Source organism: Lasioglossum baleicum, chromosome 7 (assembly GCF_051020765.1).
Source record: "Lasioglossum baleicum chromosome 7, iyLasBale1, whole genome shotgun sequence".
NCBI classification, from domain to species: Eukaryota; Metazoa; Arthropoda; class Insecta; order Hymenoptera; family Halictidae; genus Lasioglossum; species Lasioglossum baleicum.
This window is the reverse complement of record NC_134935.1, coordinates 10,448,857-10,462,922: the sequence shown is the minus strand read 5'-3', so window position 1 is coordinate 10,462,922 and position 14,066 is coordinate 10,448,857. Positions and strand designations below refer to the sequence as shown.

General features: G+C 42.3%; 1 protein-coding gene across 4 annotated transcripts in view; it reads right to left on the bottom strand.

The window, feature by feature from the left end:
- The window catches only part of Kay (transcription factor kayak), a 47,549-nt gene that overhangs the window by 9,617 nt on the left and 23,866 nt on the right, over nt 1-14,066 (bottom strand). Inside the window, exon 1 of one of the 4 annotated variants that reach the window (XM_076428186.1) lies at nt 7,131-14,026. The exons of the other annotated variants lie outside the window; for them this stretch is intronic. Coding sequence (XP_076284301.1) covers nt 7,131-7,199 — 69 coding nt within the window. The 5' untranslated portion in view covers nt 7,200-14,026. Of the gene's footprint in view, nt 1-7,130; nt 14,027-14,066 lie in introns of those variants that run through there. 4 annotated transcript variants of the gene reach the window in all.

Below are 14,066 nucleotides of genomic sequence, written 5' to 3'. Positions count from 1 at the left end.
AAATTATAATTCGAGTCCTGCATATTATTATTAGACTGCGAATTTTATGCATTTATGAGAAAAATGAGCTGGTGCAATTTAAACTAGTAGACTGACTAAAAGAAGAAACACATGTCTATATTTCGCCGATGTTTTTTGTAATTCATGCACACCATTTTTAATTTTCATAAATATCCGCAGGCTAGTTGTGATAATTAGACAGCGGATTTTTATGCAAAAAAAAAAAACATTTTCCACCTGCATTGCAACAAACCGAAGTGACACAGACATTTATTTTCTCTCTTAATATGTTCGATAGGTTGAGAATAATATAAAAGTGTTTCGGAATTCGTTTAATATTTTCAATGTTTTACATTACACCTATCCATTTTCGTCATAAATGCATCAAATCCCGCTGTCTATAATTTAGCAAAGTGTGAAACGTCGAAGTTCAAATCATTTACTCTCTATCTCGATAATTAATGTCTTTCGAAAGCCAAAATTTTTCGCGGGCGGAGATGCCGGTGCCCCAAAGGGGTTAATCTATCTACCCGACCTTCGAGGCGAGTTAACCGGAATTTATTGCAGCCTCGAATGATGCGGCAGCGCTCGCGCTTATAAATCAGGTAATATGGTACTTGGAAGCTGTCTTTTGCCCTGCGCGGTGTCTCGATTTGGCACGGCCCGAAATTTATAGCCGCGCCAATAGCGAGAAAGCAATTCCGTTATTGCGCCGATTACACCGGGGCCACGGATATTAAATTTTGGGTACGCGCGGGGGCGCGGTGTTTGCCGACGACGGGCTCACGGGATCTCTATCAGCTTGTATTTACTTCCTATGCGGTCTGGTATCGGGCCAAGGAAGCTCGTCGACCGACAAAGGCGTGGTCGTCGACAGTTACCCTTTCCGAGGAAAGAAATGGATTTTGTTTGTACTTGGGGTCTCGATGTCGGTCTCTGTTTGCGCTCGAAGATTGTCGACAACGGAACTCGGCCCGTTTTTAATCAGCCGCGGAAATACCGAGATCCGATCGCGTTCGAGTTCTTGGCCTTGCTTTCCGGTGTTTCGAATCGCACGACTCTTGTCAGATAAAAAGTACCGCCCTCTGTTTGTGTAGTAGAAATTGGACGGAGCGATTGTGTGCGTAGCTCTTTGTCTCGATTGTTCAATGTTTTTAGATAACGGTTTACAAGTTCGGGAAATGTCAAAGGTTGGCGTTCAGAGATAAACAGACCGCGAACGTCGATGCGAAATTATGTTGAATTGGTCTTGCGAAAGAGGAAGTTGATCAAAGCGTTCTTTGCCGAAGACCTTCGCTCCGATGTCAACCTATGACCCTTTGATTCAGAGTCACCCCAATTGGTTACATTATTAAATAGGTTGGTATCTAATCAATTATATAAAATATATCATCAAATGTAAAGATCATATGTAGCGATTGTGGGCAGTAGGAGTTAAGTACAAATACATTTCACCCCCTAATAGTTCTTTACACCTGAAAACAACATAACACTATTTTTATATTTCACTTAGCCAATTTCTTCATAAATGCATACAAATCCGCACAGTCCAATCATATACAATGCAATTATTCTAGGTCGGAAGAAATGTTTAATTTTCGTGTTAGAACAGCTCCGTCTAAGGGTTAATAACTCGCGAATACAATTGGGTCGAAGTTGACCGAGGTCGTCAGTTTTCTTTCTTTTTTCGAAGCTTCAATATCGAGAAGATTGAGACAACAGACATCGAGAAGATTGATCGTGACGTGTAACAAGACCGAGGACGGTCGCCATTGGTAAAGAGTAAAAGGACACGTCCCGAGTTCACGAAGTTTAAGTCTCGTAGGCGTTGTGGATGATTAAAAAAAAGGAAGCATCAGCACTCTCTGTTCTTTTTTTTTCGGTAGCAGTCACGAGACCGCGATTATTATACAGATTCGTTGACCGACGCGACGGGCCGTTCACCTTACGGCACATCGTCGCGTCGGCTGAGGACGTCGGAGATACGATACGACGACGCGCTGAACTCGAACATTTTTGTCCGGACGTGTCTGCGCAGGTTCCGACAAGTCGATGCCTTTCCGAGGAATGCGTCACGGTATGTCCGGAGACGAGCTCGCTCATTTTACGCGTAGCCACCTGAATTTTGCATAACAATGGCTTGGGGGATCCGTCCTCGCAAATGCAACTTCCGCGCGCAGTCCTGAACAATTAAACCTCTGAAAGCTTCCTTTCCGCAGAGGACAGTTTTTAATCAACGGAACGGTGGACACCGACGGAAACTTTTACACGAAACCTTTCTCAGATGAAATTCCGTTTCGCCTGTGTACAGACATTTTCGAATTTTGCTTGAAACTCGGTCTGTAATTATTAGCAAAATGAAAATTTTATAGATCAATTGAACGATACAGGAGTTTGATAAAGATTTGTTTCTTTCATTAATAATTTTACTATGTAGAAAATAATATGTTGGTGTTCTTCAATCTTTCTATAGTTTTAAGTTTCACCTATATTCATTTTTGTCATAAATGCAGAAAATCCAGAAGCAAATGGAACGAAGCTGACGTGTCTGACTATGGCTTTCAGTTTCTACTTCGAAGCCCCACGCGTGAGATAAACGTTTGAAATCGATCGTTTCGGTAGCGGAGCGTAAATTTTAATCCTGCCCTGTTTTATTTATTTGTTCCATCTGTCCCAGTCTACAATGGACGTTTGCTTGAAAAACACATAAGCTATCTAGTTACCCGCGACCTTCTTCGCTACTATTAAAAGTCTCGGAGATTCGTTTTCTATTCCGAAGTGAAAGCTAAGAGTGCGGAGTCCTTGAGCCGCCAAACCGACTTTGTTAAACGCTTCCTGCGAAACTTTTAAATTCCTGGAATACATCGTATACATTCCGAAAGGTTTGCGGCTACTTATCGACCTTGGCCGTTTCAATCTTCATCATTCTCCTCCGAAAGAATAACAGAGAAGCTAATCGTGGAACCACCGAGAATCCGCTAGAAGTTCATATGTGAAACCAACAAAATTGAAGAATTAATCGAGAGAAACACTTGTTGAAAAAATCTGCAGTTTGCTATCTCGGTTAAGATAAGTTGGATACGTGTTACGTTATCGAATGTTCTAAAACTTGCGCATACTCGTAAATTTACGGATGACGCAACGAACATTTCACGCAACGTACACATTGCTTCGCTCTGGATTTTTGCGTTTCTGTCGTGTAGAATAGTTCTGGAGCCGATCGGGCGAACACGGTTTGAGTCTAGCAACATGTAACGAGGGACTGCAGCAGTCGCCGGCACATATTGACCCCGACCGACGACGAAAAAACGCTTTTGCCTGCGTGCATGCGGTTTCTGCAAGTAGCCGTACGATACGCGCGTCTCATTTCTTGCGCCCGTAGCACGCCGGTATCATTAATCTCTACAGGATGCATGGTATGCGCAGCATTCCATAATGCTGGGGTATGAAGCAATTTTTCGAATCGCGGGAGGCGCGTTAATAAATCAAGAATTCTTCATTTTCTCGGGCGAATAAGCGAAATTCTACGGTGGTTGCGGCAGCAGGGTGTCGTCGCGTTGATCAACGGTCTACGATCGTCGACGCTGCGAGGATTGTATTCCGTTTAATCGTTGGGAATCTAAAGATCTGTGGAAGCGATCGAGCGGCGGCAAGGTCGATCGGAGCGCGCGATAGAAGAAATCGAAGATAATTAAGAGAATGGAAGAAAATGTAGAGTGGCACAATCGCTCACTTCAGGCGCTGCGATAAGCTACTGTCAGGTGTGTCGAACAGTAATTTATTCTTTTAATCGGATCGACTTAGGACAACGAGAAACCGATTGGAAAATTTGCGGGACCGAAGGTAAGAGATCATCACAATGAAATTACTATCGCGATAGTAATATTGGGTTGGCAAGAAAGTAATTTCGGTATTTTAAACGATGAACTTTAATCAATAAAATATTTTCTTAGTTATTCTTTTTGGCAAAAGATCATCGAACAAAAGGGAAAATATCTTATTTATTAAAGTTCATTACTGGAATACAAAAATTGGGCTCTATTTCACCTTAAAATACCGAAATTACTTTCTTGCCAACCCAATAATTACAATCACGTTCAAGATGAAATTTAAAACAGTAAAAAAACAGTACAAGCCTCTAAAAATACTGTGTTATGTTATTTTCAATCAATTGAACGTATTCAAAAATAAATTTCTACTTCTCTCCCGTTTGTTGCGTCTAATAATAAACCCGCAGGCTATAGTAGCACATCTTGGTCTAAGCGCTTCATAATATTTGCATTCTAGAATCGGACATTTATATGCAACAACCTAATAATACAAGCACGTTTTACCGCCAGAGTCTAGCAAACGTAAAACAGTTTGCCCGTGCAATGCTCGGCAAAAATAGCGCGTGATACGGCAGGACTAAGCGCGTTCTCGATCACCGGTGCATTAAACTTTCCCTTATCTCCTTCCATTTCATTTTTCCGCCGCATCATTAATTTCCAGGCTGCGGCCGTCGCAGTCCCCGTTCGCACGGCTGTAGACCCCGAATTTCGCGCAGACGCGGGACGCGGTTTTTTCCCCCTAAACCCCGCCGCCGTTGGCTCGCATCATTTTCCGTTTCGCGATGCAGTCGGCTCGCTCTTTTCGTCCCGCTGCTCGCGACATTCGAACGAGCGCACGCACACAACCTCTCCGCGGCTATAAATAAATGCGTTTGCTGTTTTAATCTGTCCTGGGCCCGAGTATAGCGCGGACAAAGGGCGATATCGACAACCAGAAAATCGTTGCGAAATGCCCAGCCGGATAAACGAGCGAAACGCGTTTTCTCGACGATCGCGAAAAAACTGTTCGCGGGAAAAAAGCGTTCGTGATACGTACACTGCGAAACGATCCTAACCGTAGGCAGGGGAGGGAGGAACCACCAGTCAGACCTCCCTCGACCGCACGTGCACGTAACCCTATACCGCGAAAAATAGATTTCTCGCTAGACGGAGACAGAGAAAGAGAGTCTCGCCTCGAAAGCGAAGACGATCAAATAATTGTAATCGTACACTTAATTGGTCGCAAGTCAACTCTTTATGCTCGCCACGAGCATCGCGGCACGTCTCGTTTCCTGTTTACCAGTGACATCTCTTTTAACGTCGTGTTTTTTAATCGTTTACCTCCTGTAGATTTTAGACTCTAATTCGCTTCGGTTGCGCAAGCTAAACAAGAATGAACATAACACATTGTCGTTATATCTTTTAATAATCTTTAAAGAGATCATGATACAAATCGACCATTGTATAACAAACATAAATATTGGTAAAATAAACATCGACTTTTCAACCATTTTGAAGTTGTGTTACGTATCTATATTTAATATTAGTCTTACGATGTGTTTCTATTCTCGTTGATTTTTTCATCAACCAGAATTTCCGTGGAAATGGCAACGGAGAAAGTAAACAGGCAGGGCGTGTTTTCCTGCCGGCAGGCATTTTCGGGCAGCGCTGGTTTACAATCTGTTTGTTTCAGCCAAAGCGGGTGGAACCAACGTCATTGCACAGTGTTGCACAATTCTCGCTGGTCTGCGTCGCAATAATGCTCCCGCATGTGTTTAACAGGGCTCAATAACGAGGATTCTTGCGTCGGATAGACTTTCTCCATCAAGTTCATCGGCGTGTATACGATCACTGTGTCCCCCATATTCTATGTTTCGCTTTCGGGCTTCGGCGGCGCTCAGTGTGACGAGCAATGTACAAAAGTAAAAAAAGTTTAGACTAAAACTCATTGGTCGTGGTACTACAAGATACTAATAAAGAAACGTAGATGTTAATATGTACGTACCACTCACAATTTTCACTGAATTTTCCAATTTGTCGCAAAAAATAGTGTTTGAAATTTTTTTCCGAATTTTCAGCGCATTCATTTAACCCTTTAAAAATATTACAAAATTTCTCTGATAGTTCTTAGTCTTAAAATGAGAATTTTCGCAAATATGTTAAATAAAGAAGATTTTAAATATTCTATTCAGTTTGGTTGGCTACATAAGAGTTAAACACGTGTCATTTGTCGAAGGTTTATCAGATTAATTTGATTTTTATAAATCATGTTTAGTATTATACGGTCTTCCAAGTTGCAGAATAATTCTCTTGATGATGGAAACATGCAACGTCCCAGAGCAAAAGGTGCACGTGTGCACGAGTTCAATGAGAAATCGTGTAAAGAGCGAACCACCATCGAATCGACGAGGCCGGCGCGTTAATTTGCCGATTCGACTAATGGCCCATTGAATGGAACAGCGCGTCGAATAGCTGCCAAGTGGTGTGTTTATTTTCGACGATCGCTTTCGATCCTCCTCGGAGTCCTTTGTACTGTTTTCTTCGAACAGAAGGCTACATTGTGAGAGGCACAATACGATTAAACGCGATCAGTCAAGTCCGGCCACATCACCTCCCCAAGAGTAAATCGAATTTAGAAGCATGTCCGACGATATTCTAAGTCGACTTTCTAAATTTAAACGGACCACGCTAGTTTTTTCACGTTTCGTACGCCCCGCCATTAATTAAATCACGATCGGTGGTGATTCTCCATCACGCGGAATCGTTTCAACAACTTCCGTTCTCGTTGTCGTTCAACTTCGAATCCTGTCACTATTAATCATTAGAGATTGCGTTTCACGCTTGCGCGCCCTCGGAGCAGTTAATGCTTGGATTTATTTGTTGCTGGAAAATAGAAAATACTACGCGAGTCGGCAGACTGCATATTGCTTTCCAAATAAATCGCGCGGCTGTTCTAACTTCTGCCCAATGACAGAACCGTTCGCCCGCCGGTAAACAAAGACAGAGCATTCTCAATTTACTTTCCCATCAGGATTCTCGCACGAGTCTATTTTTTTACAAAACGCAAAGAAAGAGATTAACCCTTGTATGAACGACTGTCGAGTCCGTTTTGGATAATTAATTGAAATTGGTAGCTGTTCAATTAGGGCAGCACAAGAGCAACGTAACTAGAGGTTCCTCCGAAAATACGCATGAAGAAACGAATAGATAATGATCGAAACGATGGTGATCATCGCACCAGGTCGATTGTTGCAACTGTTCGGAGCGTCTGGTTTCCAAGGGGTTAATAACCGAAAATCGCTAACGCGAGATACGATTTACCTGCTGATAAAGCAGTTCCTGCGCGAGGATATTCGCGATGTCGACTGGATCCATGACGGTGGTTGCCATAGTTCGAGGTGTCGGTTATTCGTTCAGTGTTCGTTTCGTCGTCGATTGAAAGTAAACAATGAAGGGAAAGTGGAAAGGAACTCGGGGATGAGGATCTCGTACGGGACTCGGGGGAAATAAATGGAACAAGAGGGGGAAGACTCTGGCGGTTTCGCTGGGATGTAGAAGGGTTGGTTCGGGGGGGTTGAAGTATGAAAACAGTAATTTCAGTCGATCGTTCGTTCGTGAGAGATCGTTTAGGACGTCGGTGTGCGCCTCCCCTCCGTTATCTGTCGTCTCGTTCTCCCTTTCTCTCTTCTCTCTCCCTCTCTCGATTCTCCACCGTCTCGCGCGCGCGATCTTGTCTTCTTCTTCTTCTTCGTCTTCTCACTTTTCGAAAGAGTTCGTCACCACTGCGTCCTCCACCGACGCCTCTCTTACACTGAGCCTCTCTCGACGCCGCTGCGCCGCTCTTCGTGGCCATACGCGACGAGGAAACTTAATCTAAAAATAACCTTCGAATTTCGAGTATGTGCGCTCGACAGAGAGCGAGAGAGAGAACCGCAAAACGGGAGGTCGACAGATAGAGAGAAACAGTCCGAGTAGAAAAAGGTGGGAGAGATTTCCGCGCCCCTGTTCAATTGCTCGCGTGGCACATTGACCTTTCCGCCATTTTTTTAAAGCCCACTTCTTTCAAGCAATCGCTCCAACAATTACCTATTTCGTTCTCGTCGGAACAGTCAATTTATTCAGTAATGTAAGCTTTGTTAACGAGTACCTTTTCGTACACCAAAATACCCCCTTAACAGAAGTAATTGTTAAACCGTCTTGACACTGAATAATTTCACATTAAATTATGCTTAGCATCATCGAGATACTACGTGTGAAAATAGAGTTGAAGATTTAGCCGCACCGTTTGCAAGATGATCGAGGAAACTAACTACCACATAAATATGTTCACAAATTCACAGGTTTATATAAACTTCGCAATATTAGTAATATTGTGACTCGATACTCTTAGCGAAGCGAAATGAGCGCGAGGATTATGATGGGCCGCGAAAACGCATGCCAATTTCAGATCAGTTCAATGAAACTGAAATTACTTCATGAATCACGTCGACGAATTGAAAATAAAATTAGAATGCACGAGTTTAAAGCAATTTTAAAATCACATGCTGCCCGTGTTAATTCGAAAACCTCTTTTTTCATTGATGTCCGTCGTTGGCTCGATCGGTAAGGCAGATATCCGCCAAGCGAAAAATTAGAGTTTAGATGCCGGTGCCAATTGAAACTTTTCTAGCCAAGCGTTTTGCGCTCCACGGGAAACGTTCGGTGCGGGTTCGGATATTTAACGGGCCTGACGACGGGTCACCCATGAGGTTTACAGGCGAGCAGATAAGAAAGGGGGTGTTGTCTTTACAACTTTCTCCATTGTTCCAGCTCGACGAGAGCAACATTCTTTTGGAATCGCGTAACGGTCCGAGAAGTTCCACGGCTCGACGCTGGCCCGCCGATTTAACCGCGACGGAGATTTATACTAACGCGCCGATGTCTTTACTAGCTGCGAAAACACGAATCGGCGGACGCTGTCTGCGCAGAAGAAATTGTTCGCCTAACGGATGTCACGGATTCACGCGGAATCCCGAGTCCGGTCCAATTTAATTCGATTAATGTCCTCCGCTCGTGCACGCATAAACTTCGACGAAGAGAAATAAATATTTTCGGCGTAGAGCATCGTGGAACATATCAGATGATTTACTCAACGACTGAAAAATATTGCGTCATTCGTACGTTGTAATGATCCTCTGTCCTTTCATAATTGCATCACTACTTTTTACTTTACGTTATTATTACACTGCGGATTTTATGCAATAAGGCAAAAATGAGTACATGTTGAGTAAGTTAATTCAAGTCAGCTTATTCGAGTAATTGAGTAAAGAAAGATATGTCTACTTAGAGCTCCTCTTGCTTGCAATTGGAGCAAACAATTTTTATTTTGTATAAAGAAATTTATCATATCGATTGCCCAGAAAACAGTCGTAGACTGCGTGCGCAGCGCAAAATGAAATAACAAAAGTCACAGCTATTTGGGGACTGCGTTAAACGCGACAAACCGAAGTTCGAACAACTGGAACCTTAGTCGGCCGAGTTTATTCGCGAGCAGTGGTTTTTCCCGGCATCCGTGAAATTCCCAATTGCGCGGCCGCCTGGAGGATCTTAATTAGCCCGCGTTCTAAGTTTAAACACCTGTGGAGCGTCGTTTGTCGTCGACACCGGCTTCCCCGCGATTCGTCGCTTTTGGAGACTGGCCAACAGAGCTCTTCTAGCTTCGCAGAAGTCGACCAACGAGGATGGCGTCTCGATCTTGAAAACTTTCGCGTGTTTCGATGAAAAATGAAAAATAAAACTCGAAGAACCATTGCGTTCGTTCAGTCATCGTCGCATACGATCTGTGATAAACGTCCGTTGAATAATCTCGTCGCTCGACGGACGCTCGATGGCTTTGTTGTTTATCTGAACGTTTCCAGGATGTGGCTTCCTTCGTTACTCCCGTCGCCGATGTTCCGAATTTTTACGAGCTTTTCGAGTTGCCGACTGTCCCATATAAACTGGAGCCGTCGGATTAACCTTCACTCTGCGTATAGGGGTGTAAACTCATTCCAGACTAATAAAAACGGACATGAAAAATGTCCAAAGTTCTCTTAGGAATGCTATCTGTGACATACATATTTCACACACGATTAAGAAAATGGAAATTATTAAATATATTATTTTGATTTATAGAGAATTTTTATATATTCAATTAAATTCTTTAATCTTCTCGTACCTATAACCGCCATGGAAATCAATAAAATTTATATTATATTAACTTGCTGTGTTGTTGTTGTATGCGTTAAATCTTGTAATCGAATTTTAAACCTCTTCCCATAGTCCAATCTTGGTGAAATTTTGTATACATACTTGCTTCCGATGACAATATTATTTTAACAAAATTATTTTCTCTTTTTTAGTGCATTTTAATATAAGCGTGTTTTTTAAAAAGTTTTTTTCTTTACATTTTGCACTGAAAACGTGCAGGGTTCTAAGCCAGTCTTTATGCTTCAACACAAAAAATATTACCACTTAAGCTCTACTTCAAAATGTAAGGCTGTCTTTCAAAAATGAATATTTGCGTATTTCCGTCGTTGATTCTGTTCACCAGCAACGAAGATCATCGCGAACTATGTACATATCTTGTTCCTCTTGGTAACTGCAATTGCTATTGCGGACGAAGCGTTCGCGTGTGCTCAAGCCGATTCATGATTAAAGAGGGAGTATTTTGACGCAAGTTTCGTGACACGCTGGAAAACATCGGTAATTGGAATGCCGACGGAAAACCTGTTCTCCTTTACGTCACTCGAGAACAAACCAGCAGAGGTGGTAGTAGCGCGCGCACTCGCTCAACACGAGATGGACATTCAAAACCACCTTATCTGTGCGTCGCGATACGAAAACATGTGGCTGCCAGATTACAATAAACAATCGCCGGTGCTTTACCAGTCTACGGTGTCCGCGGAATTTTTAAACACCAAACAACAGTGGCCGGGAGGCGTATCCGTCCTGTCCTTATTATGTTACTCATGAATAAACCTCCTCTGCCATAAAAAAAAAACAGATTTACGTGGGCTCTTCCATCATAAAAGAGCGCCGAAAAAATGTAATACAAAAGGTGATTCTTCTCCGGGGAAAGATACCGATGCTTCTCCAACGTGATTATTTTTTTATAGATCCTACACTATGTAATATCAGCAACGATTTAGTCACACCGTAACCTCTTTTTGGGCTCTTTATGTTTACAGCCTAGAAGAAAAAACCCACGGTCACTCCGATTAATCCAGAATCGCAATTACGGGTTACAAGGAAAGGGGTGGATGGCTACCATCGCTGTCATAACTCCTTCTTTTGAAAAACAAGATCTGAAAATATTTTCTAGCGACTTCCAGTCCGCTACTGCTGATGTGTTCTTCAACACTTTGCACAGGAGACTTAAAAAATGCATGAAATCAATGTTTAATTCAAGTTTGCTACACTGAACGCACTGATTGCAATGATCATTTTTTAATTTCGACAAATAACTCCGCTACTATGTCGTTATGTTCTTCAACACTGCCTGCCATTACAACAGCATCAAAAAATGCATAAAATCAAAGTGATTTATTTGATGAAATAAAGATTGGGAAGTTAGGATGAAGAGCCCAATCAAATTTGGTACTCCGAACGCATTACTCCAAAGATGATTATTTAATTTCGACAAACAATTCCGTCGACCATGTATGGATGACACGGCAGCCCGTCAGTGTTGCGCAGAGCGAAAGATAAGGTATTCTCGCTGCACCTGATATCAGGGGTAGAGAATACGATCCGACGGCAAGGTCGTGTATATGAGAGACACCGGTTATCTGCGGTGGCATAAACATTTCGTCGAAATTCGCGGAGGTCTTGGCTCCCAGTATAGCCGGCTATTATCCGTATTAATTTAGCTGTGGCAACCCTCTCCGGATATCTGCGCGCGTCCCCTCCCGCCTGTTTTCCGCGCGGCAATTTCGAATTCCGGGAACTGGCAGCATACTTCTCGAACCGTGATAAGAACGAGCGAGGGGCGTACGATTAACAGGAAACCAGCGGATTCAACAAACACGCGACGCTCCCGTGAATAGTACCCGACGGTTCGCCGGATCCGCGTCCAACGCGATTCTCAGAGCCACTTCTACCGATGCTCGACTAATTATACGAAGAATTATGCAAGGTGCATGCGCACTCGAATCCGAGCCATCAAGCGATTCGTTTTGTTACCGGTATATACCGAACAGTTTCCACTTCGGTAATTGATACCTAAACTTGCTCTACTGTTTCTCTGGGACAGCGGCTCTCAACCAACGCTTCGCGCCGACTGCTTAGAAGCCAAACAACATAAATCATGGAACGTAAAAGCAATTGCGCCTTTTAAAACTTAATTCTATAAACATACCACAAATCCTTTTTTCTCGACGTTCCCTCCACTTGTCTTATTTCGATAACAGTCACAAGATCAAGTAGTTTTCAGGAAAATATTAATAGAACTACGTATGTAGATATTTTTTTGAAGTCGAAACTTCCTTAGGCGCGCCGCGTACGCAATTGCTGGGCAGTGAATGAGTCTGATCCGTCACGCTTTGTGGTGAAACGCTGTTCGGGTAAACGTTTTATGTTTAGTGAGACAATTCTGATCGAAAAATTTTATTGAATTAGCAGACGACGGAAAGGATCTACGATGGAAAAGGAAGCAATTCTCATAGTTTTCAGGAAAATATTAACCTGTTCGCTACCACCGTCACAAATATATGTCAAATTAATTTTATGCACTTCGTTGTTTAAGGTCATAGTAGAATGCATAATTTTCAGAGAATCTGTGACTTTCTTCTGCTAAACTGTTTTAATAATTCAAAATTGGGCACGCTGCGTTTAATCAAACTTTCGAACAAGGAAGGTAAGCAACGAAACAAATGCTGATAGCGAACGTGTTAAGGATAATCTTTCATAGAAAACGTAATTAAAGATGCCACCAAATTTTCGCGTAGATTCACTTTGATTCGGACATTATCCTCAATCAAACTTTAGCAACACTTTATCAATCTGCAGTTACTTAATCGTCTTCGAAAAGATCAACGATTAATAGCTCGGATTAAATTCTTCCTAATCGCGAAACAACATCTCGAGTAACACAATTTCTTCCTCGTAGTTATCAGGTAATAGATTAATTAAACTTCATTTTGATACAGTACAGTTACCGAGAACACCGAGAACGCTCCCGTTAGGCAAAATGTTGAATCAATGATTGAATTAGCTCCGATAAGAAAATCGACACGATCCAAAGATGAATCGAAGATTTTTTTCGAGACGTGAGTCTGGTCGGGGTTCCGATATTTTCGGACATCATGTAATCCCTACGACCTTCGTGACAGCCGAGAAAGGGTTAAACATTACACGCAAGGTGAGCATACGTATGAGTCACTGGATATTCCGCGGGAAAGTACACGTGGAGGAAACAATTGGTCCCTATGCGATAGACGGTGTCGATTCGCCGGCGAGCTAATTTGCATCTGCGATTATTATCGACCAACGATATCGATTCACGCGTGGTTAATTTCGGCTTACGTAACGAGCCAAAGATCGACCGCGAAACCGGTACAAGGTAAGCGCCGATGGGATCGAGCCCGATCTCTGGAATCCGTTCTAAATTCAACTCTCGTGCGTCTTTCGCAGTTTCTTGGTCCACGAGCGGACGTATTAGGCGTCGCTACCACTGAATCGGATAATTATGCCGACAAGCATCCCACTTTGCACAACTATCTCGCGGCTTCAATCAAATCATCGAGTCTTTGCGAAATCGGAATCAACAGTTTTCTTGCAATGGCGTCTGAGATACCGTGGAAGAGTTCACTCTTAAACCTTTTGTATTTAACACTAAACCTACCACTGCCGGTCAAATGACCGATTTTAGATTTTTCATTTTGCAATTATTGAAATTATGAAGCTGCTTACATGGAAATTGATTCGATAAATTAATTTGTCCAAGCACATATTGTAACACAAGTTGCACAAGATATAAATAGAGCCTTGTTAATTTTATAAGCTGAAACATGTTAATCGCTTTTTGTGCTCGGTAAGTTTAGTGTCAACCAGAGGTGGGCATTATTTGGCGAAACAAATATTTCAATATACTATTTAATATTTTAGATTTTATTTTGCTTAAAGAAAATTGTATTTTAAATAAGATATACAATTTCGAAAATAAAATATTTCTATTTCAACAATTTGATTCACAAAATAAAATATTTCTATTTTAACAACAAGAAACACGAAATACAA